The sequence below is a fragment of the Rhea pennata genome, chromosome 36 (genome assembly GCF_028389875.1).
Source record: "Rhea pennata isolate bPtePen1 chromosome 36, bPtePen1.pri, whole genome shotgun sequence".
Classification (NCBI taxonomy): domain Eukaryota; kingdom Metazoa; phylum Chordata; class Aves; order Rheiformes; family Rheidae; genus Rhea; species Rhea pennata.
Window position 1 is genome coordinate 436,943 of NC_084698.1, and position 26,837 is coordinate 463,779.

The 26,837-nt window shown below is 69.2% G+C and overlaps 3 protein-coding genes across 3 annotated transcripts; 2 read left to right on the plus strand and 1 right to left on the minus strand.

The window, feature by feature from the left end:
• On the plus strand, positions 1–9,758 carry LOC134152959 (sushi, nidogen and EGF-like domain-containing protein 1). The gene is given in 10 exon segments (XM_062598719.1): positions 1–187; positions 1,784–1,851; positions 2,557–2,601; positions 3,365–3,495; positions 4,944–5,194; positions 5,196–5,226; positions 5,832–5,918; positions 5,920–5,970; positions 6,761–7,053; positions 9,731–9,758. Coding segments are annotated over 10 exon segments (996 nt in total). The 5' UTR covers positions 1–176.
• On the plus strand, positions 8,799–15,637 carry LOC134152968 (FXYD domain-containing ion transport regulator 3-like). Its single transcript, XM_062598730.1, has 8 exons — positions 8,799–8,837; positions 10,462–10,577; positions 11,329–11,364; positions 11,943–11,966; positions 13,577–13,651; positions 13,794–13,824; positions 15,248–15,291; positions 15,449–15,637. The coding sequence occupies exons 2-8, from the start codon at positions 10,538–10,540 to the stop codon at positions 15,466–15,468; spliced, it is 270 nt and encodes an 89-aa protein (XP_062454714.1). The 5' UTR covers positions 8,799–8,837; positions 10,462–10,537; the 3' UTR covers positions 15,469–15,637.
• Positions 15,618–26,833, minus strand: LOC134152960 (leucine-rich repeat LGI family member 4-like; the record flags this gene model as incomplete). The annotated part of the gene is given in 5 exon segments (XM_062598720.1): positions 15,618–18,258; positions 22,004–22,456; positions 22,458–22,519; positions 23,402–23,566; positions 26,731–26,833. Coding segments are annotated over 5 exon segments (1,086 nt in total), but the record flags the coding sequence as incomplete, so codon positions are not given.
• Between the last annotated feature and the right edge of the window lie 4 nt (positions 26,834–26,837).

The window sequence follows — 26,837 nt, forward strand, 5'->3', positions numbered from 1 at the left end:
GTGCCTCCCAGTACCTCCAGTCCCCTCAGCCCCCCTAGTTCCCCCAGTCCCTCCCAGTCTCCCCAGCTCCCCCCAGTCCCTCCCAGTCCCTCCCACTTCCCTCCCAGTCCCTCCCAGTGCTCCCAGTGCCATAAAAGGGGCCTCGGGCAGAAGCTGGGGCAGCTGCTGCCGCCACCATGGAGCTGGGGTGAGTGCACACGCCACGACATGCCACGACACACTGTGACACGCCACGACATGCTGCAACATGCTACAACATGCTGCAACGTGCTGCAACACGCAACACGGCTCAACACGCCACAACATGCTGCAACATGCAACACGCCTCAACATGGCTCAACACGGGCTCAACACGCTGCAACATGCTTGAGCACGCTACAGCACGCCACAGCCTGCAACACGCTACAACATGCTTGCACGGGGACAGGGATGACGTGTGGGGACAGGCTGGTGGGGGACGCGCACCTGGGGATGGGGTGAAGGTGGATGGAGGAGGTGGAGCTGGAGAGAAGGTGGGATGGAGGGAGGTGGAGATGGAGGTGGTGGTGGAGGGATGGAGAGAAGGTGGATGAAGAGGTGGAGATGGAGAAAGAGGTGGATGGAGGGATGGAGACAAGGTGGATGGAGGAGGTGGAGATGGAGGTGGTGGTGGAGCGATGGAGGAAGAGGTGGATGGGGGGAGGAAGAGGTGGATGGAGAAAAGGTGGGATGGAGGGAGGTGGAGATGGAGGTGGAGATGGAGGAAGAGGTGGATGGAGGGACGAAGAGGTGGATGGAGAGAAGGTGAGATGGAGGGAGGTGGAGATGGAGGTGGTGGTGGAGGGATGGAGAGAAGGTGGATGAAGAGGTGGAGATGGAGAAAGAGGTGGATGGAGGGATGGAGACAAGGTGGATGAAGAGGTGGAGATGGAGGTGGTGGTGGAGGGATGGAGGAAGAGGTGGATGGGGGGAGGAAGAGGTGGATGGAGAGAAGGTGGGATGGAGGGAAGTGGAGATGGAGGAAGAGGTGGATGGAGGGATGGAGACAAGGTGGATGAAGAGGTGGAGATGGAGGTGGTGGTGGAGGGATGGAGGAAGAGGTGGATGGGGGGAGGAAGAGGTGGATGGAGAGAAGGTGGGATGGAGGGAAGTGGAGATGGAGGAAGAGGTGGATGGAGGGATGGAGAGAAGGTGGATGAAGAGGTGGAGATGGAGGTGGTGGTGGAGGGATGGAGGAAGAGGTGGATGGGGGGAGGAAGAGGTGGATGGAGAGAAGGTGGGATGGAGGGAGGTGGAGATGGAGGAAGAGGTGGATGGAGGGATGGAGAGAAGGTGGATGAAGAGGTGGAGATGGAGGTGGTGGGGGGGCATGGAGGAAGAGGTGGATGGAGAGAAGATGGGATGGAGGGAGGTGGAGATGGAGGAAGAGGTGGATGGAGAGATGGAGAGAAGGTGGATGGAGGAGGTGGAGATGGAGGTGGAGATGGAGGAAGAGGTGGATGGAGGGATGGAGAGAAGATGGGATGGAGGGAGGTGGAGATGGAGGAAGAGGTGGATGGAGGGATGGAGAGAAGGTGGATGGAGGAGGTGGAGATGGAGGTGGAGATGGAGGAAGAGGTGGATGGAGGGAGGAAGAGGTGGATGGAGGGATGGAGAGAAGGTGGATGAAGAGGTGGAGATGGAGGTGGAGGGATGGAGGGATGGACGGATGGACGGACGGACAGATGGACGGACAGACGGAGGGCCGGGGGGGGTGGGAGAGCCCTGTGCCCCCCCCCCAGCTCCTTCCCCCTCCGCCCGCCAGGTCCCGGCAGACGAAGGCTCCCGCCCTGCTCCTCCCCCCCCTCCTCCTCCTCCTCCTCCTGCTGCTGGGTGAGTTGGGGACGCGCCGGTTGGGGGGGGGAGACATGGGTGACACCGGGGGTGGGGACACCGTGGGGGTGACACCGTGGGGGTGACACCGTGGGGTGACGCCATGAGGGTGATGCCATGAGGGTGACACCATGGGGGTGACACCGTGGGGGTGACACCAAGGGATGACACCATGTGGGTGACGCCATTGGGGTGACACCGTGGGGGTGACACCGTGGGGGTGACGCCGTGGGGTGACACCAAGGGATGACGCCATGTGGGTGACACCGTGGGGGTGACACCGTGGGGGTGACGCCGTGGGGTGATGCCGTGGGGTGACGCCATGGGGGTAACACCATGTGGGTGACACCAGGGTGGTGACACCATGGGGTGATGCCATCGGGGTGATGCTGTGGGGTGACGTCGTGGGGGTGACACCATGAGAGTGATGCCATGGGGTGACACCATGTGGGTGACGCCATGGGGGTGACGCCGTGGGGGAGACGCCGTGGGGGTGACACCATTGGGGTGACGCCAACCGGGGGACGACACCAACCGGAGGGGGGAGGAAGGGGGGGAGGGAGGCGACGTGGGTGGTGGCACCAGGTGACATCGAGCGTGACCAGGGTGACGCTGTGGGGGGTGGGGGTGGGGCGAGGGTCCCCCCCCCACCATGGGGTGACCCCCTGCCTCCCCTCCCCCACCCCCACCCCACCCCCCACCCAGAGCCGGTGCTCAGCAGCCCCCAGCCCACGATGACGCCGGTGGAGGGTGAGGACAGCGGCGGGGGGGGGGGCACCCATGGGTGGGTGGGTGGGTGGGGGGTCCCAGTCCCATACTGGGAGGGTCCTGGGTGATACTGGAAGTGTGTGTGTGTGTAGGGGGGATCCTACACCCGTACTGGAGATCCCAGTCCCATACTGGGAGCTCCAAGGTCCCACATCCTTAGCTGGGGGGGGGTCCCACGCCCATACTGGGGGGCCCCACACCCATACTGGGGAACCCAGTTCCATACTGGGGGGCCCAGGATGACACCGGATGGGTGCCAGGTCCATCCTGGTTGGGTCCCACACCCGTACTGGGGAGTACCAGATCCATACTGGGAATCCCAGGGCGATACTGGTGGCGGTGGGGGGGGTCCAACACCCATCCGAAGAGGTCTCAGGTCCATACTGGGGGGCCCAGACCCATAGTGGGAGGGTCCCAAGTCCATACTGGGAGTCCCAGGCCCATACTGGGGGAGGTCCTACACCCACACTGGGGAAGGAGGGGGGGTGGTGGTCCCAAGATGATGGTCCCAGGGGAGGTCCAAGCCCACCCTGGATGGGTCCCACACCCATACTGGGGGGTTCCCACGTCCATACTGGGAGCGGCGGAGGGGGGGGTGGGTGACACCACGGAGATCCCAGGTCTGTACTGGGTGGACATCCCTGGCCTCTACTGGGAGGTGGGTGGCCAGGTGGTGGGGGGGGGAGGGGGAGAGGGGGTCACGAGCACCCCGGGGTGCTCAGGACCTCTCCACCCCTCCCCCCAGGGGGGCCTCTCTACCCCTTCGGGTCGGGGGTCGGCGACCGCCGGACCCCCCGCGAGGACGACGGCATGAGCCCCCCCGTGGCCCTGGGCCGCCCCTTCGTCTTCTACGGCCGCCCCCACCGCTCGCTCTACGTGCGTGGGGCTTGGGGTGCCGTGGGGAGGGGGGTGGGGTGCCCTGGGTGGGGGAGGGGAGGGTCACCACGGCTTGGGGTCACCATGGCTTGGGGTCACCATGGCTTCAGGGTGTCTTGGGTGGTGCCACCATGGCTTGGGACCACCATGGCTTGGGGCCACCATGGCTTGGGGCCACCATGGCTTCAGGGTGCCTTGGGTAGGGCCATCATGGCTTGGGACCACCATGGCTTGGGACCACCATGGCTTGGGGCCACCATGGCTTGGGACCACCATGGCTTCACGGTGCCTTTGGTGGGGCCATCATGGCTTGGGACCACCATGGCTTGGGGTCACCATGGCTCAGGGTCACCATGGCTTCAGGATGCCTTGGGTGGGGTCACCATGGCTTGGGACCACCATGGCTTGGGGACACTTGGGACCACCATGGCTTGGGACCACCATGGCTTCACGGTGCCTTTGGTGGGGCCATCATGGCTTGGGACCACCATGGCTTGGGGTCACCATGGCTTCAGGATGCCTTGGGTGGGATCACCATGGCTTGGGACCACCATGGCTTGGGGACACTTGGGACCACCATGGCTTGGGACCACCATGGCTTCACGGTGCCTTTGGTGGGGCCATCATGGCTTGGGACCACCATGGCTTGGGGTCACCATGGCTTCAGGATGCCTTGGGTGGGGTCACCATGGCTTGAGACCACCATGGCTTGGGGACACTTGGGACCACCATGGCTTGGGACCACCATGGCTTCACGGTGCCTTTGGTGGGGCCATCATGGCTTGGGACCACCATGGCTCGGGGTCACCATGGCTTCAGGATGCCTTGGGTGGGGTCACCATGGCTTGGGACCACCATGGCTTGGGGACACTTGGGACCACCATGGCTTGGGACCACCATGGCTTCACGGTGCCTTTGGTGGGGCCATCATGGCTTGGGACCACCATGGCTCGGGGTCACCATGGCTTCAGGATGCCTTGGGTGGGGTCACCATGGCTTGAGACCACCATGGCTTGGGGACACTTGGGACCACCATGGCTTGGGACCACCATGGCTTCACGGTGCCTTTGGTGGGGCCATCATGGCTTGGGACCACCATGGCTCGGGGTCACCATGGCTTCAGGATGCCTTGGGTGGGGTCACCATGGCTTGGGACCACCATGGCTTGGGGACACTTGGGACCACCATGGCTTGGGACCACCATGGCTTCAGGGTGTCTTGGGTGGGGCCACCATGGCTTGGGACCACCATAGCTTGGTGACCACCATGTATGGAGATACTTGGGGCCACCACGGCTTGAGGATTCATGGTGGGACCTTGGTGGGACCACCGCGGCTTGGCGAGGGAGGGGGCCCACCACGACTCGGGGAGGCTCGGGGCGCCCTAGGTGGGACCACGGCGCCTCGGGGACCCGCACGTCGTGACGGGTGCCACCTCGGGTCGGGCAGGTGAACAACAACGGCGTGGTGTCGTTCGGGGTGGGGGTGCCCGAGTTCACCCCCCACCCCTTCCCCCTGCCGGGCCACCGCCCCTTCGTGGCGCCGTACTGGGCCGACGTGGACACGCGCCGGGGCGGAGACGTCTTCTACCGCGAGACCCAGGACCCCGAGCTGCTGGCCAGGTTGGCCCGGGACCTGCGTCCGGCCGTGGCCCCCGGCGACCCCATGCCGCAGCCCACCTGGGCCTTCGTGGCCACCTGGCACCGCGTACTTCGGCACGGCCAGCAAGAAGGTGGGACCACGGCGGGAGTGGGGGGTGGTCACAGGGACGTGGAGGAATGTAGAGGACCTGGAGGACACGTGTGAAGGACACGTGGATGTGTGAAGGACACAAGGATGTGGGGTGACATGGGGGCGTAGAGGGACGTGGTGGTGGTCTCGGAAGGACATGGAGGGACGTGGGGCGAGGAGGGACCCGTGGACGTGGTGGTGGGCTCGGAAGGACATGGAGGGACGTGGGGCGAGGAGGGACCCGTGGACGTGGTGGTGGGCTCGGAAGGACATGGTGGGACGTGGGGTGAGGAGGGACCCGTGGACGTGGTGGTGGGCTCGGAAGGACATGGTGGGACGTGGGGTGAGGAGGGACCCGTGGACGTGGTGGTGGGTTTGGAAGGACATGGAGGGACGTGGGGTGAGGAGGGACCCGTGGACGTGGTGGTGGGCTCGGAAGGACATGGAGGGACGTGGGGTGAGGAGGGACCCGTGGACGTGGTGGTGGGCTCGGAAGGCCGTGGTGGGACGTGGGGCGAGGAGGGACCCGTGGACGTGGTGGTGGGCTCGGAAGGACATGGAGGGACGTGGTGGGACATAGAGGACAATGATGTCCCCCCCCCGTAGGTGAACACCTTCCAGGCCGTGCTGGCCATGGATGACGTCACGGCCTTCATCATGCTCAACTACGGTGGCATCCAATGGACCACGGGCATCTCCAACGGGGGGCGACCCCCACACAGGCCTGGGGGGCATCCCGGCCCAGGTGGGTCCAGGGTAGGGTGGGGTGGGGGACGTGGGGACATGGGGACACCCAAAGGTGTCACGTCCCCCCCCCCCACGCCCCCAACTGGGCACAGGGCTAAGGGGACGTTACAGGAGGATCCCATCCAGGGTGGCCACCTCCAAGGGGACACGGTGGTGGGACCCCATCCATGGTGGCCACCTCCATGGGCACGTTAGAGGGGACACGGTGGTGGGATCCCACTCACGGTGGCCACCTCCATGGGCACATTAGAGGGGACATGGTGGGGGAACCCCATCCATGGTGGTCACCTCCATGGGCACGTTTAAAGGGGACATGGTGGTGGGACCCCCATCCACGGTGGCCACCTCCATGGGCACATTAGAGGGGACACAGTGGTGGGACCCCATCCATGGTGGCCACCTCCATGGGCATGTTAGAGGGGACATGGTGGTGGGACCCCCATCCATTGTGGCCACCTCCATGGGGCACGTTAAAGGGGACACGGTGGTGGGACCCCCATCCATGGTGGCCACCTCCATGGGCATGTTAGAGGGGACACGGTGGTGGGATCCCATCCATGGTGGCCACCTCTACAGGCACGTTAAAGGGGACACGGTGGTGGGACCCCATCCATGGTGGCCACCTCCGTGGGCACGTTAAAGGGGACACGGTGGTGGGACCCCATCCATGGTGGCCACCTCCATGGGCAGAGCCGAGGAGATTCGTCCACGGGGCGTCCCCATGACTGCCCCAGGGTGGGCACGGAGGCCACAGGGCCCCGCCGGCAGCACCCATGGGTCCCCTCCAGGTGGGTTTCAACAGCGGCGACGACACCCACTACTACAACGTGCCGGGCTCGCGGACGCCGGCCGTGCTGCGCGTGGGGCGGACCTCCAACGTGGGCGTCCCCGGGCGCTGGGTCTTCCGCGTGGACGAGTTCACGGCCACCGAGGGGCCGTCGCCGGCCGCCGCCACGACCTGGGACACCGTGGGTCGCCCGCGACCTCCGCGGGGACAACTGGGACGAGTCGAGAGCCGTCGACGGCCGCCGAGGAGCCGGAGGAGGAGCCGGAGGAGGAGCCGGAGGAGGAGCCGGGCTACGTCTGCGGGGTGGTTGGGTGGCTTCAGCGAGCCCGGACGCCTGGGCCCCTTCTTACGGGGGGGGGGGGGACACCCGGACGCCTGGGCCCCTTCTTGGGGTGGGGGGGGGACCTGGATGCCTGGACCCCTTCTTACTGGTGTGTGGGGGGGGACACCCGGACGCCTGGGCCCCTTGTTGGGGTGGGGGGGGACCCGGACACCTGGGCCCCTTCTTACGGGGGGGGGGGACCCGGACGCCTGGGCCCCTCGTTGGGGAGTGTAGGGGAGGGGAACCTGGACGCCTGGGCCCCTTCTTGGAGGGGGGGGACACCAGGACGCCTGGGCCCCATGTTGGGGGTGAGGGGGGTGGGGACCCGGACGCCTGGGCCCCTTCTTGGGGGGGGGGGGAGGGACACCCGGACGCCTGGGCCCCCTTTTTGGGGTGGGGGGGGGGACCTGGATACCTGGGCCCCTTGTTGGGGTGGGGGGTGGGGACCCGGATACCTGGGCCCCTTCTTGAGGGGGGATGGGGGTGGGGACCCGGACGCCTGGGCCCCTTGGGGGGGGGGGTGGGACTCAGACACCTGGGCCCCTTCTTGGGGGGGGGGGGAGACCTGGACGCCTGGGTCCCTTCCTGAGGAGGGGGTGGGGACCCGGACGCCTGGGCCCCTTGTTGGGGTGGGGGGGGTTGGGGGAGACCTGGACGCCTGGGCCCCTTCTTGGGGGTGGGGGGTGGGGGGGGGACCTGGACACCTGGGCCCCTTCTTGGGAGTGGGGGTGGGGGGGGAACCCGGACGCCTGGGCCCCTTGCATGTGTGTGGGGGGGGGGGAACCCGGATGCCTGGGCCCCTTTGGGGGGGGGGGGAGCACCCGGATGCCTGGGCCCCTTTCATGTGTGGGGGTGCATTACCCGGACGCCTGGGCCCCTTGTGCGGGGGCGGGGGGGGGGGAGCTCTCCCGGACGCCTGGGCCCGCTGACAGCGGCTTCCTCCCCCCCCCCCCCCCCTTGCAGACGCCGACGGGACCTGCCCCTCCCCCCCGCCCCGGAGCCCCCCCCCCCATATTGGACCGGCAATAAAAAAACGCCCCAGGGCGAGCGGAGCCACACGCGTGTGCAAGGGGTCGGGGTCACGCGCGGGCAAGGGGTCGGGGTCACACGTGGGCAAGGGGTTACGCGTGGGCAAGGGGCCGCAGACACACGTGTGCGAGGGTCGGGGTCACACGTGTGCAAGGGGCCAGGGTCACGCGTGTGCAAGCGACCACGTGTGTGCAAGGGGCCGGGGTCACATGTGTGCAAAGGGTGGGGGGGGGAGTCACGTGTGAGAGAGTGCTGGGGTCACGCGGTGTGCGAGCGGCTGGAGGTCACGTGTGTGCAAAACTATTGGGGGTCACGCGTGTGCGAGGGGTCAGGATCAAGCGTGAGCGAGCGCTGGGGTCACGCGTGTGCAAGGGGTCACGTGGGTGCGAGGGGGCCAGGGTCACGCACGTGCAAAGGGTTGGGGTTCATGCGTGTGCAAGGGGGTCAGGGGTCTCACGTGTGCAAGGGGTCGGGGTCACGCGTGTGCAAGGGGGTCAGGGGTCACACGTGGGGTTCGGAGTCATGCGTGTGTGAGGGGTCGGGGGTCACGCGTGTGCAAGCACCCCCCCCCCCGGACCCTAATTACCCCCCCGGGCACCCTAATTAGACCGACTACCACAAGCCCCCGCCCCCTCCGCGCCGAGGCCCCCGCCCCTCCCGCCCCAGGCCCCGCCCTCGGCCCCGCCCCCCCTCGCGTTTCCCGGCTCGACGGTTGAGAGCGCGGGCGGGGTGAGTGGGGGCACCCGGACGCCTGGGCCCCTTTTTTGGGGGGGGGTCCCGGACTCCTGGGCCCCTTTTTGGGAGGGGGTCTCAGATGCCTGGGCCCCTTTGGGGGTCGTCTCGGACGCCTGGGCCCCTTTTGGGGGGGGGCACCGGCACCCGGACGCCTGGGCCCCTTTTGAGGGGGGTCTCGGACACCTGGGCCCCTTTGGGGGGGGGTCCCGGACACCTGGACCCCTTTTGGGGGGGGGGGAATCGGACGCCTGGGCCCCTTTTAGGGGGGCACTCGGACGCCTCAGCCTCTTTTGGGGGGTCTCGGACTCCTGGGCCCCTTTTGGGGGGGGGGGGGGACTCGGACGCCTGGGCCCCTTGGCGGGGGGGGGCACTCGGCCTGTCCGGGCTCCCCTTTGAACCCAGCAGGAGGGGCCCAGGCGTCCGGGTGCCCCCTCCTCCCCCAACCCCAGGAGGGGCCCAGGCGTCCGGGGCCGGTGGCACCGCCTGGCTCCCGCCTGCCTTATCTGGCACCAGGCTGTGCCGGGAGAGGGGCCCAGGCGTCCGGGAACAGTCCCCCCCCCCCCCCAGCTCCAGCCCGAGAGGGGCCCAGGCGTCCGGGAACAGCCACCACCCCCCCCCCGCCCCCCCTCCCAGCTCCAGCCCGAGAGGGGCCCAGGCGTCCGGGGACGCCCCCCCCCCCCCCCGCCACCCCGTGAGGGGCCCAGGCGTCCGGGCCGGCCCAGGCGTCCGGGCCGAATCCCGCCCTGCCCCGGAGCTCCGAGGGGCCCAGGCGTCCGAGGGGCCCAGGCGTCCGAGTCTCTTCCTTTTCCCCAGCCTGCAGCTCGAGGGGGGGCCCAGGCGTCCGGGAGCTCCCCTCCCCCGCTCCCCCCCCCCCCACTGCCTCAGGGACCCAGGCGTCCGGCCCCACCCATAAGGGCCCAGGCGTCCGGGCCAAACTCCACCCTGCTCTGGAATGCGAAGGGGCCCAGGCGTCCGGCCCCACCCAAAGGGCCCAGGCGTCCGGACCCCTCCCCCCCCATACACCTTCCTGAGGGGCCCAGGCGTCCGGGCTGCCCCCCATCCTCCCCTCCCCAACCTCCCCGAGGGGCCCAGGCGTCCGGGCCCCCCCCCCATTCCCCCCCCACCTCCCCGAGGGGCCCAGGCGTCCGGGCACCCCCCCCATCCCCCCCCATCTCCCCACGGGGCCCAGGCGTCCGGGCACCCCCCAACCTCCCCGAGGGGCCCAGGCGTCCGGGCGCCCCCCCATCCCCCCCCCCCCCACCTCCCCGAGGGGCCCAGGCGTCCGGGCGCCCCCCCATCCCCCCCCCCCCCACCTCCCCGTGGGGCCCAGGCGTCCGGGCGCCCCCTCATCCCCTCCGCCAACCTCCCCAAGGGGCCCAGGCGTTCGGGCGCCCCCCCCAATCCCCTCCCCCAACCTCTCCGAGGGGCCCAGGCGTCCGGGCGCCCCCCCATCCCCCCCATCTCCCCATGGGGCCCAGGCGTCCGGGCACCCCCCAACCTCCCCGAGGGGCCCAGGTGTCCGGGCGCCCCCCCCATCCCCTCCCCCAACCTCCCCAAGGGGCCCAGGCGTCCGGGCGCCCCCCCACCGCTCCCCTCTTCCCTCCCCCCCCCGCTCAGATCGGCGGCCAGGGTCAGGGTCAGGGTCGGGGTCAGAGGTCCCAGAGGTCGAGGTCAGAGGTCGGAGGTCGCGGCATGGCCTGCGCCGCCCTGGGGGGGCTGCTGCTGCTCGCAGGTGCCCGGGGGGGGCAGTTGGGGGGGGGCAGTTGGGGGGTGGAGGGGCAGCGGGGGGGCAGTAGGGGGCAGTTATGGGGTGGGGGCAGTTGTGGGGGTAGTTGTGGGGCAGTGGGGGGGCAGCTGGGGGGTGGGGGGCAGTTATGGGGGGGCAGATGGGGGGCAGTGGGGGGCAGTTATGGGGTGGGGGCAGTTGTGGGGGCAGTGGGGGGGCAGTTGGGGGGGTGGGGGCAGTTGTGGGGGGCAGTTGTGGGGCAGTGGGGGGGCAGCTGGGGGTTGGGGGGCAGTTGTGGGGGGGCAGATGAGGGGCAGTGGGGGGAAGTTATGGGGTGGGGGCAGTTGTGGGGGCAGTGGGGGGGCAGTTGGGGGGTGGGGGCAGTTGTGGGGGGCAGTTGTGGGGCAGCGGGGGTGAGGGCGCAGTAGGGGGGCAGGTGGGGAATGGGGGGGGGCAGTTTTGGGGGGGGCAGTTGGGGTAGTTGTGGGGCGGAGGGGTAGTGGGGGGGCAATTAGGGGGCAGTTGGGGGTGGGGGGGGCAGTTGTGGGGCAGTGGGGGGGGCAGTGAGGAGGTGGGAGGGCAGTGGGGGGGCAGTTGTGGGGTGGGGGGGTGCTTGGGGGGCAGTTGTGGGGCAGGGCAGTGGGGGGGGCAGTTGTGGGGCAGGCGGGTACTTAGGGGGGCAGTTGTGGGGCAGTGGGGGGGGCAGTTGTGGGGCTGCCCCCCCCGCCCCCCCCAGCGCTCTTCCCCCCCCCCCCAGTTCTGCCCCCAGCGACTGCTGACGCTGCCCCCCCCGGTGAGCTGGGGGGACTGGGACGGGGGGGGCAACTGGGAGGGGGGAGGGGGAACTGGGAGTGGGGGACCCCAAACTGGGAGGGGGGAAAGCAAACTGGGAGTGGGGGACCCCAAACTGGGAGGGGGGAGGGGGGAACTGGGAGGGCGGGGACCCCAAACTGGGAGGGGGGAGGGGGTACTGGAATGGGGGGGACCCCAAACTGGGAGGGGGGAGGGGGGAACTGGGAGGGTGGGGGACCCCAAACTGGGAGGGGGGAGGGGGAACTGGGATGGGGGGACTCCAAACTGGGAGGGGGGAGGGGGGAACTGGGAGGGCGGGGACTCCAAACTGGGAAGGAGGACTGGGGGGGACCCCATACTGGGAGGGGGAACTGGAAAGGGGGGACGCCAAACTGGGAGGGGGGAGGGGGAACTGGGAGGGCGGTGACCCCAAACTGGGAGGAAGGACCCTGAACTGGGAAGTAGGAGGGAGAACTGGGAGGGGGTGGGGGCCCAAACTGGGCCGGGGAGGGAGGGGAGGGGAGGGGAGGGGGGGGGCCCAGGCGTCCGGGAGTGACCCTGCCCCTCCCCCCCCCACAGATGTCACCGACCCCTTCTACTACGGTGAGTTGGGGACACTGGTGTGACTGGGGGGGCGGGGGGGACATCAGGGATGAGGTGGCACCAGATGGGATGTTGGGGACACCAAGGGGGGGGACGTTGGGACGAGGTGACACCAGGGGGGACGTTGGGACACCAAGGGGGGGACGTTGGGACGAGGTGACACCAGATGGGACGTTGGGGACACCAAGGGGGATGTTGGGGACAAGGTGGCACCAGGGGGGACGTTGGGGGCACCAAGGGGGGGACGTTGGGGACAAGGTGGCACCAGATGGGACGTTGGGGACACCAAGGGGGGGACGTTGGGACGAGGTGACACCAGGGGGGACGTTGGGGACACCAAGGGGGGACGTTTGGGACGAGGTGACACCAGATGAGATGTTGGGGGCACCAAGGGGGGGACGTTGGGGACAAGGTGGCACCAGATGGGACGTTGGGGACACCAAGGGGGGGACGTTGGGACGAGGTGACACCAGGGGGGACGTTGGGGGCACCAAGGGGGGACGTTTGGGACGAGGTGGCACCAGATGGGACGTTGGGGACACCAAGGGGGGACGTTTGGGACGAGGTGGCACCAGGGGGGACGTTGGGGGCACCAAGGGGGGACGTTTGGGACGAGGTGGCACCAGATGGGACGTTGGGGACACCAAGGGGGGGGACGTTTGGGATGAGGTGACACCAGGGGGACGTTGGGGACACCAAGGGGGGGGACGTTTGGGACGAGGTGGCCCCAGGGGGGACGTTGGGGACACCAAGGGGGGGGACGTTGGGGACGAGGTGACACCAGGGGGGACGTTGGGGACACCAAGGGGGGACGTTGGGGACGAGGTGGCACCAGGGGGGACGTTGGAGACACCAAGGGGGGGACGTTGGGGACGAGGTGGCACCAGATGGGACGTTGGGGACACCAAGGGGGGGGACGTTTGGGATGAGGTGACACCAGGGGGACGTTGGGGACACCAAGGGGGGGGACGTTTGGGACGAGGTGACACCAGGGGGGACGTTGGGGACACCAAGGGGGGGACGTTTGGGACGAGGTGACACCAGGGGGGACGTTGGGGACACCAAGGGGGGGACGTCGGGGACGAGGTGGCACCAGATGGGACGTTGGGGACACCAAGGGGGGGGACGTTGGGACGAGGTGACACCAGATGGGACGTTGGGGACACCAAGGGGGGGGGACGTTGGGGACGAGGTGACACCAGGGGGGACGTTGGGGGCACCAAGGGGGGGACGTTGGGGACGAGGTGACACCAGGGGGGACGTTGGGGACACCAAGGGGGGACGTTGGGGACGAGGTGGCCCCAGGGGGGACGTTGGGGACACCAAGGGGGGGACGTCGGGGATGAGGTGGCCCCAGATGGGACGTTGGGGACACCAAGGAGGGGACGTTGGGACGAGGTGACACCAGGGGGGACGTTGGGGACACCAAGGGGGGGACGTCGGGGACGAGGTGGCACCAGATGGGACGTTGGGGACACCAAGGGGGGACGTTTGGGACGAGGTGACACCGGGGGACGTTGGGGACACCAATGGGGGACGTTGGGGACGAGGTGACACCAGGGGGGACGTTGGGGACACCTTGGGGACACCCGTGTGTCCCCCCCCCCCAGACTGGCACCGCCTCCGCATGGCCGGCCTGGTGGTGGCCGCCGTCCTCTGCGTCCTCGGCGTCATCGTCCTCTTCAGTGAGTGCCACCGTCGGGGTCACACGTCCCCTGGGGCGTCCCGGTGCCACCGGACGGGTCCCCCGCGAGGGTCCCCGTGTCACCTTGGTGGTGGTGGGGTTGGAGGTGACATGTCCCTTGTCCCCTTCTTGTCCCACCGCAGGCAGCAAGTGCAAGTGTGGCAGCAAGGGCAGGTAGGGGACACGGGGGGGGGGACACTGGGGGGACACCGGGGGGGTGGAGGACACCAAGGGGGACGTGGGGACACTGGGGGGACACCAGGGGACGTGGGGACACCATGGTGGTGAAGGACACCAGCGGGATGGAGGACACCAAGGGGGACATGGAGACACTGGGGGGACCTGGGGACACCATGGCGGTGGAGGACACCAAGGGGGGGACATGGGGACACTGGGGGGACACTGGGGGACCTGGGGACACCAGGGGGGACCTGGGGACACTGTGGGGACACCAGGGGATGGAGGACACCACTGGGGACCTGGGGACAGCAGGGGGGTGGAGGACACCAAGGGGGGACCTGGGGACACTGGGGGGGACCTGGGGACACTGGGGGGACACTGGGGGGACACCAAGGGGATGGAGGACACCGGGGGGACCTGGGGACACTGGGGGGGACCTGGGGACACTGGGGGGACACTGGGGGGACACCAAGGGGATGGAGAACACCAGGAGGGACCTGGGGACACTGTGGGGACACCAGGGGATGGAGGACACCACGGGGGACCTGGGGACAGCAGGGGGGTGGAGGACACCAAGGGGGGACCTGGGGACACTGTGGGGACACTGGGGGACCTGGGAACACTGGGGGGGACCTGGGGACACTGGGGGGACACTGGGGGGACACCAAGGGGATGGAGGACACCAGGGGGGACATGGGGACACCAGGGGGGTGGAGGACACCAAGGGGGGACCTGGGGACACTGGGGGGGACACCAGGGGGGTGGAGGACACCAAAGGGGACCTGGGGACACTGGGGGGACACTGGGGGACCTGGGGACACCAGGGGGGACACCAAGGGGATGGAGGACACCATGGGGGACCTGGGGACACCAGGGGGGTGGAGGACACCAAGGGGGGACCTGGGGACACCAGGGGGGACCTGGGGACACTGGGGGGACACCAAGGGGATGGAGGACACCAGGAGGGACCTGGGGACACTGTGGGGACACCAGGGGATGGAGGACACCATGGGGGACCTGGGGACACCAGGGGGGTGGAGGACACCAAGGGGGGACCTGGGGACACTGGGGGGACACTGGGGAACCTGGGGACACCGGGGGGGACCTGGGGACACTGGGGGGACACCAGGGGGGTGGAGGACACCAAAGGGGACCTGGGGACACTGGGGGGACACTGGGGGACCTGGGGACACCAGGGGGGACCTGGGGACACCATGGCGGTGGAGGACACTGGGGGGGGGGGTGGAGGACACCAAGGCGGGGGGGGGGGGGGGGGGACACGGTGGACCTGGAGGAGAACGTGGGGACACCGGGGGTGGGGTGGGGGGGGGGTGGGAGGAGGGGACAGGGCCACCGTGGCGATGTGACACCCATGTCCCCCCCCCACCCCCACCCCCCCACCCCGACCCCAAACCAGCCGCCGCCGCCCCCCCCCGGAGACCTCCCACCTCGTCACCGCAGGTACCCTCGGTGTGTGTGTGTGTCCGTCCCCTCCCCCCCCCCCCCACAGGGGGCCCAGGCGTCCGGGGCCACCCCCCCCCCCCCCCAGCCAGGAGGGGCCCAGGCGTCCGGGTGACACCCCCCCCCCCCCAAAAAAAAATGTCCCCGTCCCCACCAGGAGCTGCCAGCGCCTGCTGAACGTCCCCTCCCCGGGGCCGCGGCGCCGCGAGGGGCCCAGGCGTCCGGGCGGCCCCGGTGACACGCGGTGGCACTTGTGTGTGGGGGGGGGGACACGAATCCTCCCTCCCCTCCCCCACCGCCAAATTTATTAAGAAAAGGGGAAACGATTTCTAAAAAATGTTAAAAAGTGGTAAATGTGGTTATTGGGGGAGGGGGGGACACGGGGGGTGACGTGGGGCCAGCGGGGACGGGGGGCCAATGGGGACGTTGGGGACACCGGGAGGGGACGTGGGTCAATGGGGACGTTGGGGACGGGGGGGACGTGGGGCCAATGGGGACGTTGGGAACGGGGGTGATATGGGGCCAATGAGGACATTGGAGACACTGGGAGGGGATGTGGGGCCAACGGGGACATTGGGGACGTGGGGCCAACGGGGACGTTGGGGACAGGGGTGATGTGGGACCAATGGGGACATTGGGGACACTGGGAGGGGACGTGGGGCCAATGGGGACATTGGGGACGGGGGTGACGTGGGGCCTATGGGGACGTTGGGGACACTGGGAGGGGACGTGGGGCCAACGGGGACGTTGGGGACGTGGGGCCAATGGGGACGTTGGGAACGGGGGTGATATGGGGCCAATGGGGACATTGGAGACACTGGGAGGGGACGTGGGGCCAATGGGGACATTGGGGACGTGGGGCCAACGGGGACGTTGGGGACAGGGGTGATGTGGGACCAATGGGGACATTGGGGACACTGGGAGGGGACGTGAGGCCAACGGGGACGTTGGGGACACTGGGAGGGGACGTGGGGCCAATGGGGATGGGGGTGATGTGGAGCCAATGGGGACGTTGGGGACACTGGGAGGGGACGTGGGGCCAATGGGGACTTTGGGGATGGGGGGGCCAATGGGGACGTTGGGGACGGGGGTGACGTGGGGCCAATGGGGACATTGGGGACCCCAGGAGGGGACGTGGGGCCAATGGGGACGTTGAGGACGGGGAGACGTGGGGCCAATGGGGACATTGGGGACACTGGGAGGGGACGTGGGGGACAATGGGGATGTTGGGGATGTGGTGGCCAGTGTCCCCACATCCCTCAGGCACCCAGGTCCATAGTGGCTGATGTCCCCATGTCCCTCAGGCGTCCAGGTCCATGGTGACATGGTGGCCGATGTCCCCATGTCCCCTCAGACATCCAGTTCCATGGTGACATGGTGGCCAGTGTCCCCATGTCCCTCAGGTATCCAGGTCCGTGGTGACATGGTGGCCGATGTCCCCATGTCCCTCAGGCGTCCAGGTCCATGGTGACATGGTGGCCAGTGTCCTTATGTCCCTCAGGCACCCAGGTCCATGGTTATGTGGTGGCCAGTGTCCCCCATGTCCCTCAGGTATCCAGGTCCGTGGTGACATGGTGGCCGATGTCCCCATGTCCCTCAGACATCCAGTTCCATGGTGACCTGGTGGCCAGTGTCCTTATGTCCCTCAGGCACCCAGGTCCATGGTTATGTGGTGGCCAGTGTCCCCATGTCCCTCAGGTATCCAGGTCCATGATGACATGGTGGCCAGTGTCCCCATGTCCCTCAGGCGTCCAGGTCCATGGTGACATGGTGGCCGATGTCCTCATGTCCCTCAGGTATCCAGGTCCATGGTTATGTGGTGGCCAGTGTCCCCATGTCCCTCAGGTGTCCAGGTCCATGGTGACATGGTGGCCAGTGTCTCCATGTCCCTCAAGCATCCAGGTCCATGGTGATGTGGTGGCCGATGTCCCCATGTCCCTCAGGTGTCCAGGTCCATGATGGCATGGTGGCCAGTGTCCCCATGTCCCTCAAGCGTCCAGGTCCATGGTGATGTGGTGGCCAGTGTCCCCATGTCCCTCAGGTGTCCAGGTCCACAGTGACGTGGTGGCCAGTGTCCCCACATCCCTCAAGCGTCCAGGTCCATGATGACGTGGTGGCCAGTATCCCCATGTCCCTCAGGCACCCAGGTCCATGGTGACATGGTGGCTGATGTCCTCACGTCCCTCAGGTGTCCAGGTCCATGGTGACATGGTGGCTGATGTCCCCATGTCCCTCAAGCACCCAGCTCCGCAGTGACATGATGACCAATGTCCTCATGTCCTCGAGGGACCTGGGTCCATGCTGACGCGATGACCAGTGTCCCCACGTCCGTCAAGCACCCAGGTCCATGATGACGTGATGACCAGTGTCCCCAGGTCCTTCGGGGCACGTAGGTCCATGGCGGTTGATGTCCCCCCAGCCCCATGTCCCTCAGGTGCCCAGGTCCACGGTGCCACGATTACCGTGTCCCTCAGACGCCCGTGGTGACCCCGATGGCCGACATCTCCACGTCCCCACGTCCTTCAGCCCACCTCGACCCCCTCCGGGTCTCCGGTGCCGTGGTGGCTGACGTGTGTCCCCACCACCACCACCACCACCACCACCTGCGGTCCCTCAAGCACCCGGTGCCCCACCTCACCGCAGCCCACTCCCCCCCGTCCCCGCTCAGGTGCCCAGGTCCACAGTGACGTGCCGGTAGATCTGCGTGGCCCCCTTGAAGCTGGAGGCCACGAGGAAGTGCCGGTGGCCCAGGGACAACGGGGCGAAGGCCCGGGGCGTGGGCGCCATGAGCTCCTGGGCGGGCTCCAGGCGCCCGCCGGGGCCGAGCCGGTAGACCCGGCTGGGTGCGTAGTCGTTGCCCAAAACCACGTAGCGTTGGCCGGCCAAGGCCAGAGGCTGGAAGACCAAGGAGCCCCTTGCTGGCACCTGCTGCACCTCCCGGAACATGGAGCCTTCCCAACGCATCACCTGGCCAGGAGAACGGCATGAGAAGGGTTGGTGGAGGCCAGGAGCATCATGGGAAGGGTCGGTGGAGGCCAAGAGCACTACAAGAAGGGCTGCTGAGGGCCGGGAGCATCATGGGAAGGGTTGGTGGAGGTGAGGAACATCATGGGAAGGGCCAGTGGGGGCCAGGAGCATCATGGGAAGGGTTGGTGGAGGTGAGGAACATCATGGGAAGGGCCAGTGGGGGCCAGGAGCATCATGGGAAGGGTTGGTGGAGGTGAGGAACATCATGGGAAGGGCCAGTGGGGGCCAGGAGCATCATGGGAAGGGTTGGTGGAGGTGAGGAACATCATGGGAAGGGCCAGTGGGGGCCAGGAGCATCATGGGACAGGTTGGTGGAGGTGAGGAACATCATGGGAAGGGCCAGTGGGGGCCAGGAGCATCATGGGAAGGGTCGGTGGAGGGCAGGAGCATCATGGGAAGGGTTGGTGGAGGCCAGGAGCATCAGGGGAAGAGCTGGTGGGGGCCAGGAGCATTGTGGGACAGGCTGGTGGAGGTGAGGAACATCATGGGAAGGGTCGGTGAGGGTCAGGAGCATCATGGGAAGGGTTGGTGGAAGCCAGGAGCATCAGGGGAAGAGCTGGTGGGGGCCAGGAGCATCGTGGGACGGGCTGGTGGAGGTGAGGAACATCATGGGAAGGGTTGGTGAGGGCCCGGAGCATCATGGGAAGGGCTGGTGGAGGTGAGGAACATCATGGGAAGGGTTGGTGAGGGCCCGGAGCATCATGGGAAGGGTCGGTGGAGGCCAGGAGCATCGTGGGAGGGGGTTGGTGGAGGCCAGGAGCATCGTGGGAAGGGTCGGTGGAGGGCAGGAACATCATGGGAAGGGTTGGTGAGGGCCCGGAGCATCATGGGAAGGGTCGGTGGAGGCCAGGAGCATCGTGGGAGGGGTTGGTGGAGGCCAGGAGCATCGTGGGAAGGGTCGGTGGAGGGCAGGAACATCATGGGAAGGGTTGGTGAGGGCCCGGAGCATCATGGGAAGGGTCGGTGGAGGGCAGGAGCATCATGGCAAGGGCTGGTGCCGGACCTCAAGGACAAGCGGTGGTGAGGAACCCCATGGAGACGCGGTGGCCCTCAAGGGCGCGGGGTGGGGACGGAGCCCCAGGGAGATGTGATGGCCCTCAAGAGCGAGCAATGGTGATGGACCCCCAGGGCCACGTGACGGACCCCATGGCCACGTGATGGACCTCACACTAACGTGATGGACTCCATGGACATGTGATGGCCCTCAAGGATGAGGGATAGTGATGGAACCCGTGGCCACGTGATGGCTCCTCTGTTCAGTTGATGGACCCCCATGGCCACGTGATGGACCTTCTGGGGACATGACGGACTCTATGGGTGCCCGATGGTCCCCATGTTCACGTGAGGGACCCCTACAGCCATGTAATGGACCCCTTGTTCACATGATGGACCCCCATAGCCATGTGATGGACCCCATGTTCACGTGATGGTCCCCTCGTTCTCCTGATGAGCCCCACGGCCCTGTGATGGGCCCCATGTTCATGTGATGGACCCCCATAGCCACGCCATGGACCCCATGTTCACGTGATGAACCCCACAGCCCCATGATGGGCCCCATGTTCACGTGATGAACCCCAAAGCCCTGTGATGGGCCCCTGTTCTCCTGATGAACCCCTCAGCCCCGTGATGGTCCCCATGTTCATGTGATGGACCCCCATAACCACGCCATGGACCCCGTGTTCACGTGATGAACCCCACGGCCCCCGTGATGGGCCCCATGTTCTCCTGATGAACCCCACAGCCACATGATGGGCCCCATGTTCTCCTGATGCACCCCACGGCCCCGTGATGGGCTCCACGTTCACATGATGAACCCCACAGCCCCGTGATGGGCCCCATGTTCATGTGATGGACCCCCATAGCCACGCCATGGACCCCATGTTCTCCTGATGAACCCCACAGCCCCATGATGGGCCCCATGTTCACGTGATGCACCCCACAGCCACATGATGGGCCCCATGTTCACGTGATGAACCCCAAAGCCCTGTGATGGGCCCCATGTTCTCCTGATGAACCCCTCAGCCCCGTGATGGTCCCCATGTTCATGTGATGGACCCCCATAACCACGCCATGGACCCCGTGTTCACGTGATGAACCCCACGGCCCCGTGATGGGCCCCATGTTCTCCTGATGAACCCCACAGCCACATGATGGGCCCCATGTTCTCCTGATGCACCCCAGGGCCCCGTGATGGGCCCCATGTTCACGTGATGCACCCCCACAGCCCCGTGATGGGCCCCATGTTCTCCTGATGCACCCCACAGCCACGTGATGGTCCCCCACGTTCACGTGATGCACCCCACAGCCACATGATGGGCCCCATGTTCTCCTGATGCACCCCACAGCCCCGTGATGGGCTCCACGTTCACATGATGAACCCCACAGCCCCGTGATGGGCCCCATGTTCATGTGATGGACCCCCATAGCCACGCCATGGACCCCATGTTCTCCTGATGAACCCCACAGCCCCATGATGGGCCCCATGTTCACGTGATGCACCCCACAGCCACATGATGGGCCCCATGTTCACGTGATGAACCCCAAAGCCCTGTGATGGGCCCCATGTTCTCCTGATGAACCCCTCAGCCCCGTGATGGTCCCCATGTTCATGTGATGGACCCCCATAACCACGCCATGGACCCCGTGTTCACGTGATGAACCCCACGGCCCCGTGATGGGCCCCATGTTCTCCTGATGAACCCCACAGCCACATGATGGGCCCCATGTTCTCCTGATGCACCCCAGGGCCCCGTGATGGGCTCCACGTTCACATGATGAACCCCACAGCCCCGTGATGGGCCCCATGTTCACGTGATGCACCCCCACAGCCCCGTGATGGGCCCCATGTTCTCCTGATGCACCCCACAGCCACGTGATGGTCCCCACGTTCACGTGATGCACCCCACAGCCACATGATGGGCCCCATGTTCTCCTGATGCACCCCACAGCCCCGTGATGGGCTCCACGTTCACATGATGAACCCCACAGCCCCGTGATGGGCCCCATGTTCATGTGATGGACCCCCACAGCCCCGTGATGGGCCCCACGTTCACGTGATGCACCCCACGGCCCCGTGATGGGCCCCCATGTTCTCCTGATGCACCCCACAGCCACGTGATGGGCCCCCACGTTCATGTGATGCACCCCACAGCCACGTGATGGGCCCCATGTTCACGTGATGCACCCCACAGCCCCGTGATGGGCCCCCACGTTCACGTGATGCACCCCACGGCCCCGTGATGGGCCCCACGTTCACGTGATGCACCCCACAGCCACGTGATGGGCCCCACGTTCACATGATGCACCCCACGGCCCCGTGATGGGCCCCATGTTCTCCTGATGCACCCCACGGCCCCGTGATGGGCCCCCATGTTCACGTGATGCACCCCACAGCCCCGTGATGGGCCCCCACGTTCACGTGATGCACCCCACGGCCCCGTGATGGGCCCCATGTTCTCCTGATGCACCCCACGGCCCCGTGATGGGCCCCCATGTTCACGTGATGCACCCCACGGCCCCGTGATGGGCCCCCACGTTCACGTGATGCACCCCACAGCCCCGTGACGGGCCCCACGTTCCCGCGATGGACCCCCACGGCCCCGTGACGGACCCCCGCTGCCACCCCTCGAGCGCCACGGCCCACGGAGAACCTCTCCCCACCCCACCCCACCCCGTCCCCGCTCACCTTGGCGTCCCCCAGGAAGCGCGAGAGGCACAGGAAGACGTGGCCCCGCAGGCGGAAGTGCTTGGCGGCGTAGACGTCGGGCACGTGGGGGATGTCGGTGTGGGGCGCGAAGGCCTGGGTCGCCCCGCTCCACCGGTAGACCAAGGGCCGCCGGGTACCGCTGCAGACCACCATGGCCGGGCGACCTCCCAGCTCCAAGAACTCCAGGTGGGTGTCGCGGTGCCACGGGCGCAGCGCCTGGTGGGGGTAGAAGCCCCGGCCCCCCCAACGGAAGAGGGTGCTGGTGCCCGCCTTGGAGCTGTCGGCCACCCCCAGGAACCAGTGGCCCCCCAAGCGGGCGCTGGCCACGGCGTGGGGCCGACGTAACCTCCCGGCCCCCAAAACCTGGAGCCTCACGAAACGGCTGCCGGGGCCGCCGGCCCGGCGCCACACGGCCGAAGAGCCGCCCAGTTGGGGCCATCACCACCACCAGGGCCCCCCCCAGCTGCAGCGGGTGGCAGGCCACCGGCGAGGAGCCTGCAGGGACAAGGAGGTGGGGTTGGGGGGTGGGGTGGGGAGGGAAGGCTGGAGATGGGGGGCGATGGGGAGGACCCTACGGGGACGTTGGGGATGGGGGTGATGATGCCGTGGGGACAAGGACGTGGGGGACGTTGGATATGGGGTGATGATGGTGAGGACCCTGCGGGGACGTTGGGGATGGGGCCACCAGTGATGACGCCGTGGGGACAAGGACGTGGGGGACGTTGGATATGGGGCGATGGTGAGGACCCTATGGGACGTTGGGGATGGGGCCACCAGCGATGACGCCGTGGGGACAAGGACGTGGGGGACGTTGGATATGGGGTGATGGTGAGGACCCTATGGGGACGTTGGGGATGGGGCCACCAGCGATGACCCCGTGGGACAAGGGCAGTTGGGGACATTGGATATGGGGCGACGGTGAGGACCCTATGGGGACGTTGGGGATGGGGCCACCAGCGATGACGCCGTGGGGACAAGGACGTGGGGGACGTTGGATATGGGGCGATGGTGAGGACCCTATGGGGACGTTGGGGATGGGGCCACCAGCGATGACCCCGTGGGGACAAGGGCAGTTGGGGGGCAGGGGGGACACGTTGGGCAGGAGATGGGACCTCATTGGAGATGGGGCCACCGGCGATGACCCCGTGGGGACAAGGGCAGTTGAGGGCCCCCCCCCCCCTCCCCATGGAGGACGTGGCGCGTGGAGCTCAACCATCAGCTAGATGCTTCCCGGCTCGGTTCTTGGGGGTCACCGGGGGTGGGGGGGGTGACGACACGGGCGGGTCCCGACGTCACTTTTGGGGTCTCCCTGCCATTCCGGAGGGTTCCGGGTGGGTTTGGGGTGGGGGTCAGGTGGGGGGGGGGGGGGGGTCTCACCGTTGATGATGGTGGGCGCCCGGAAGCGCCCGGCCAGCTGGTCCCACTCGAGCAGGGCGCAGGCGCCGGCGAAGGGCTGCGCCAGGGCCACCCCCGGGTGCCCCCCCAGGGCGAAGGGCTCCGCCGCCAGCGAGGCGAACGGCAGCGACTGGAAGGGCCGCAGCTCTGCCGGGAAGGGGGGGGAAGGGGGGGGGTCGCGTCATGCGCCCGGACGCCTGGGCCCCCCTCCCTTCCCCCATCATCCCTCAATCCCCACCCACCCACCCGGTGGCACCTCCTCGGGTGGGGGGGGGGGGGGGCAGGAGTCTGGGACAGGAGGGAATTAAATATCTGGGGCAGGAGGGGGCCCAGCCGTCCGGGACGGGAGGGGCCCAGGTGTCCGGGACGGGAGGGGCCCAGGTGTCCGGGACAAGAGGGGCCCAGGTATCTGGGACAGGAGGGGTCCAGGTGTCCAGGACAGGAGGGGCCCAGGCGTCCGGGCGGGCAGGGAGAGGGGCCCAGGTGTCCGGGCGGGCAGGCAGGCAGGGAGAGGGGCCCAGGAGTCCAGGCCGGGAGAGGGCCCAGGCGTCCGGGCGGGTCGGGAGAGGGGCCCAGGCGTCCGGGGCGGGCGGGGAGAGGGGCCCAGGCGTCCGGGGCAGGCAGGGAGAGGGGCCCAGGCGTTGGGGAAGGCCGGGAGGGGGCCCAGGCGTCCGGGCCGGGGGGGGGGGGGGGGGCAGACAGAAGAGGGGGCCCAGGTGTCCGGGCCAGGGGCAGGCAGGCAGGGAGAGGGGCCCAGGAGTCCAGGGCCGGGAGAGGGCCCAGGCGTCCGGGCGGGTCGGGAGAGGGGCCCAGGCGTCTGGGGCAGGCCGAGAGAGGGGCCCAGGCGTCCGGGGCGGGCCGGGAGAGGGGGCCCAGGCGTCCGGGGCAGGCAGGGAGAGGGGCCCAGGCGTTGGGGAAGGCCGGGAGGGGGCCCAGGCATCCGGGCCGGGGGGGGGGGGCAGACAGGAGAGGGGGCCCAGGCGTCCGGGCCAGGGGCAGGCAGGCAGGGAGAGGGGCCCAGGAGTCCAGGCCGGGAGAGGGCCCAGGCGTCCGGGCGGGTCGGGAGAGGGGCCCAGGCGTCTGGGGCAGGCCGAGAGAGGGGCCCAGGCGTCCGGGGCGGGCCGGGAGAGGGGCCCAGGCGTCCGGGGCAGGCAGGGAGAGGGGCCCAGGCGTTGGGGAAGGCCGGGAGGGGGCCCAGGCGTCCGGGCCGGGGGGGGGGGGGGGCAGACAGGAGAGGGGCCCAGGCGTCCGGGGCGGGCCGGGAGAGGGGCCCAGGCGTCCGGGGCAGGCAGGGAGAGGGGCCCAGGCGTTGGGGAAGGCCGGGAGGGGGCCCAGGCATCCGGGCCGGGGGGGGGGGGGGCAGACAGGAGAGGGGCCCAGGCGTCCGGGCCAGGGGCAGGCAGGCAGGGAGAGGGGCCCAGGAGTCCAGGCCGGGAGAGGGCCCAGGCGTCCGGGCGGGTCGGGAGAGGGGCCCAGGCGTCTGGGGCAGGCCGAGAGAGGGGCCCCAGGCGTCCGGGGGCGGGCCGGGAGAGGGGCCCAGGCGTCCGGGGCAGGCAGGGAGAGGGGCCCAGGTGTTGGGGAAGGCTGGGAGGGGGCCCAGGCGTCCGGGCCGGGGGGGGGGGGGGGCAGACAGGAGAGGGGCCCAGGCGTCCGGGCCGGGGGGGGGCAGACAGGAGAGGGGCCCAGGCGTCCGGGCGGGCCGGGAGAGGGGCCCAGGCGTCTGGGGCAGGCAGACAGGAGAGGGGCCCAGGCGTCCGGGCAGGTCGGGAGAGGGGCCCAGGTGTCCGGGGCAGACAGGAGAGGGGCCCAGGCGTCCGGGGCAGGCAGACAGGAGAGGGGCCCAGGCGTCCGGGCTGGGACAGGAGAGGGGCCCAGGTGTCCGGGGCAGGTCAGGAGAGGGGCCCAGGCGTCCGGGCCGGGGGGGGGGGCAGACAGGAGAGGGGCCCAGGCGTCCGGGCTGGGACAGGAGAGGGGCCCAGGTGTCCGGGGCAGGTCAGGAGAGGGGCCCAGGCGTCCGGGCTGGGGGGGGGGCAGACAGGAGAGGGGCCCAGGCGTCCGGGCTGGGACAGGAGAGGGGCCCAGGTGTCCGGGCTGGGACAGGAGAGGGGCCCAGGCGTCCGGGCCAGGGGGGGGCAGACAGGAGAGGGGCCCAGGCGTCCGGGCCGGGGCAGGCAGACAGGAGAGGGGCCCAGGCGTCCGGGCAGGCAGGGAGAGGGGCCCAGGCGTCCGGGCTGGGACAGGAGAGGGGCCCAGGCGTCCGGGGCTGGTCAGGAGAGGGGCCCAGGCGTCCGGGCGGTCCGGGAGAGGGGCCCAGGCGTCCGGGGCAGGCCGGGAGAGGGGCCCAGGCATCCGGGCAGGCCGGGAGAGGGGCCCAGGCGTCCGGGGCAGGCAGGGAGAGGGGCCCAGGCGTCCGGGCAGGTCGGGAGAGGGGCCCAGGCGTCCGGGGCAGGCAGACAGGAGAGGGGCCCAGGCGTCCGGGCCGGGCCGGGAGAGGGGCCCAGGCGTCCGGGGCAGGCAGGGAGAGGGGCCCAGGCGTCCGGGCGGGTCGGGAGAGGGGCCCAGGCGTCCGGGCTGGGACAGGAGAGGGGCCCAGGCGTCCGGGGCAGGTCGGGAGAGGGGCCCAGGCGTCCGGGGCAGGTTGGGAGAGGGGCCCAGGCGTCCGGGCTGGGACAGGAGAGGGGCCCAGGTGTCCGGGGCAGGCTGGGAGAGGGGCCCAGGCGTCCGGGGCAGGCAGGGAGAGGGGCCCAGGCGTCCGGGCTGGGACAGGAGAGGGGCCCAGGCGTCCGGGCCGGGTCGGGAGAGGGGCCCAGGCGTCCGGGGCAGGTTGGGAGAGGGGCCCAGGCGTCTGGGCTGGGACAGGAGAGGGGCCCAGGCGTCCGGGGCAGGTCGGGAGAGGGGCCCAGGTGTCCGGGCTGGGACAGGAGAGGGGCCCAGGCGTCCGGGCCGGGTCGGGAGAGGGGCCCAGGCGTCCGGGGCAGGTTGGGGAGAGGGGCCCAGGCGTCCGGGCTGGGACAGGAGAGGGGCCCAGGCGTCCGGGGCAGGTTGGGAGAGGGGCCCAGGTGTCCGGGCTGGGACAGGAGAGGGGCCCAGGCGTCCGGGGCAGGTCGGGAGAGGGGCCCAGGTGTCCGGGGCAGGTTGGGAGAGGGGCCCAGGCGTCCGGGGCAGGCCGGGAGAGGGGCCCAGGCGTCCGGGCTGGGACAGGAGAGGGGCCCAGGCGTCCGGGGCAGGCCGGGAGAGGGGCCCAGGCGTCCGGGGCAGGCAGGGAGAGGGGCCCAGGCGTCCGGGCGGGGTGTAGGGAGGGGGGGGCGCACCGTGGGCGGCGCAGGGGAGCTCGCGGGCGCGGAGCTGCGCCAGGCCCGTGCCGTTGCGGGGGGGGGGCCCGTGGCAGGCGCCCGCCTCGGCCGCCGCCGCCGCCGCC

Excerpts from the sequence above, each read along its gene's own strand:
- LOC134152968 (XM_062598730.1), top strand. The coding sequence starts at position 10,538 with ATGGCCTGCGCCGCCCTGGGGGGGCTGCTGCTGCTCGCAG. Across the intron at positions 11,365-11,942 it reads TGCTGACGCTGCCCCCCCCG|ATGTCACCGACCCCTTCTAC; the intron begins GTGAGCTGGGGG and ends CCCCCCCCACAG. Across the intron at positions 11,967-13,576 it reads CACCGACCCCTTCTACTACG|ACTGGCACCGCCTCCGCATG; the intron begins GTGAGTTGGGGA and ends CCCCCCCCCCAG.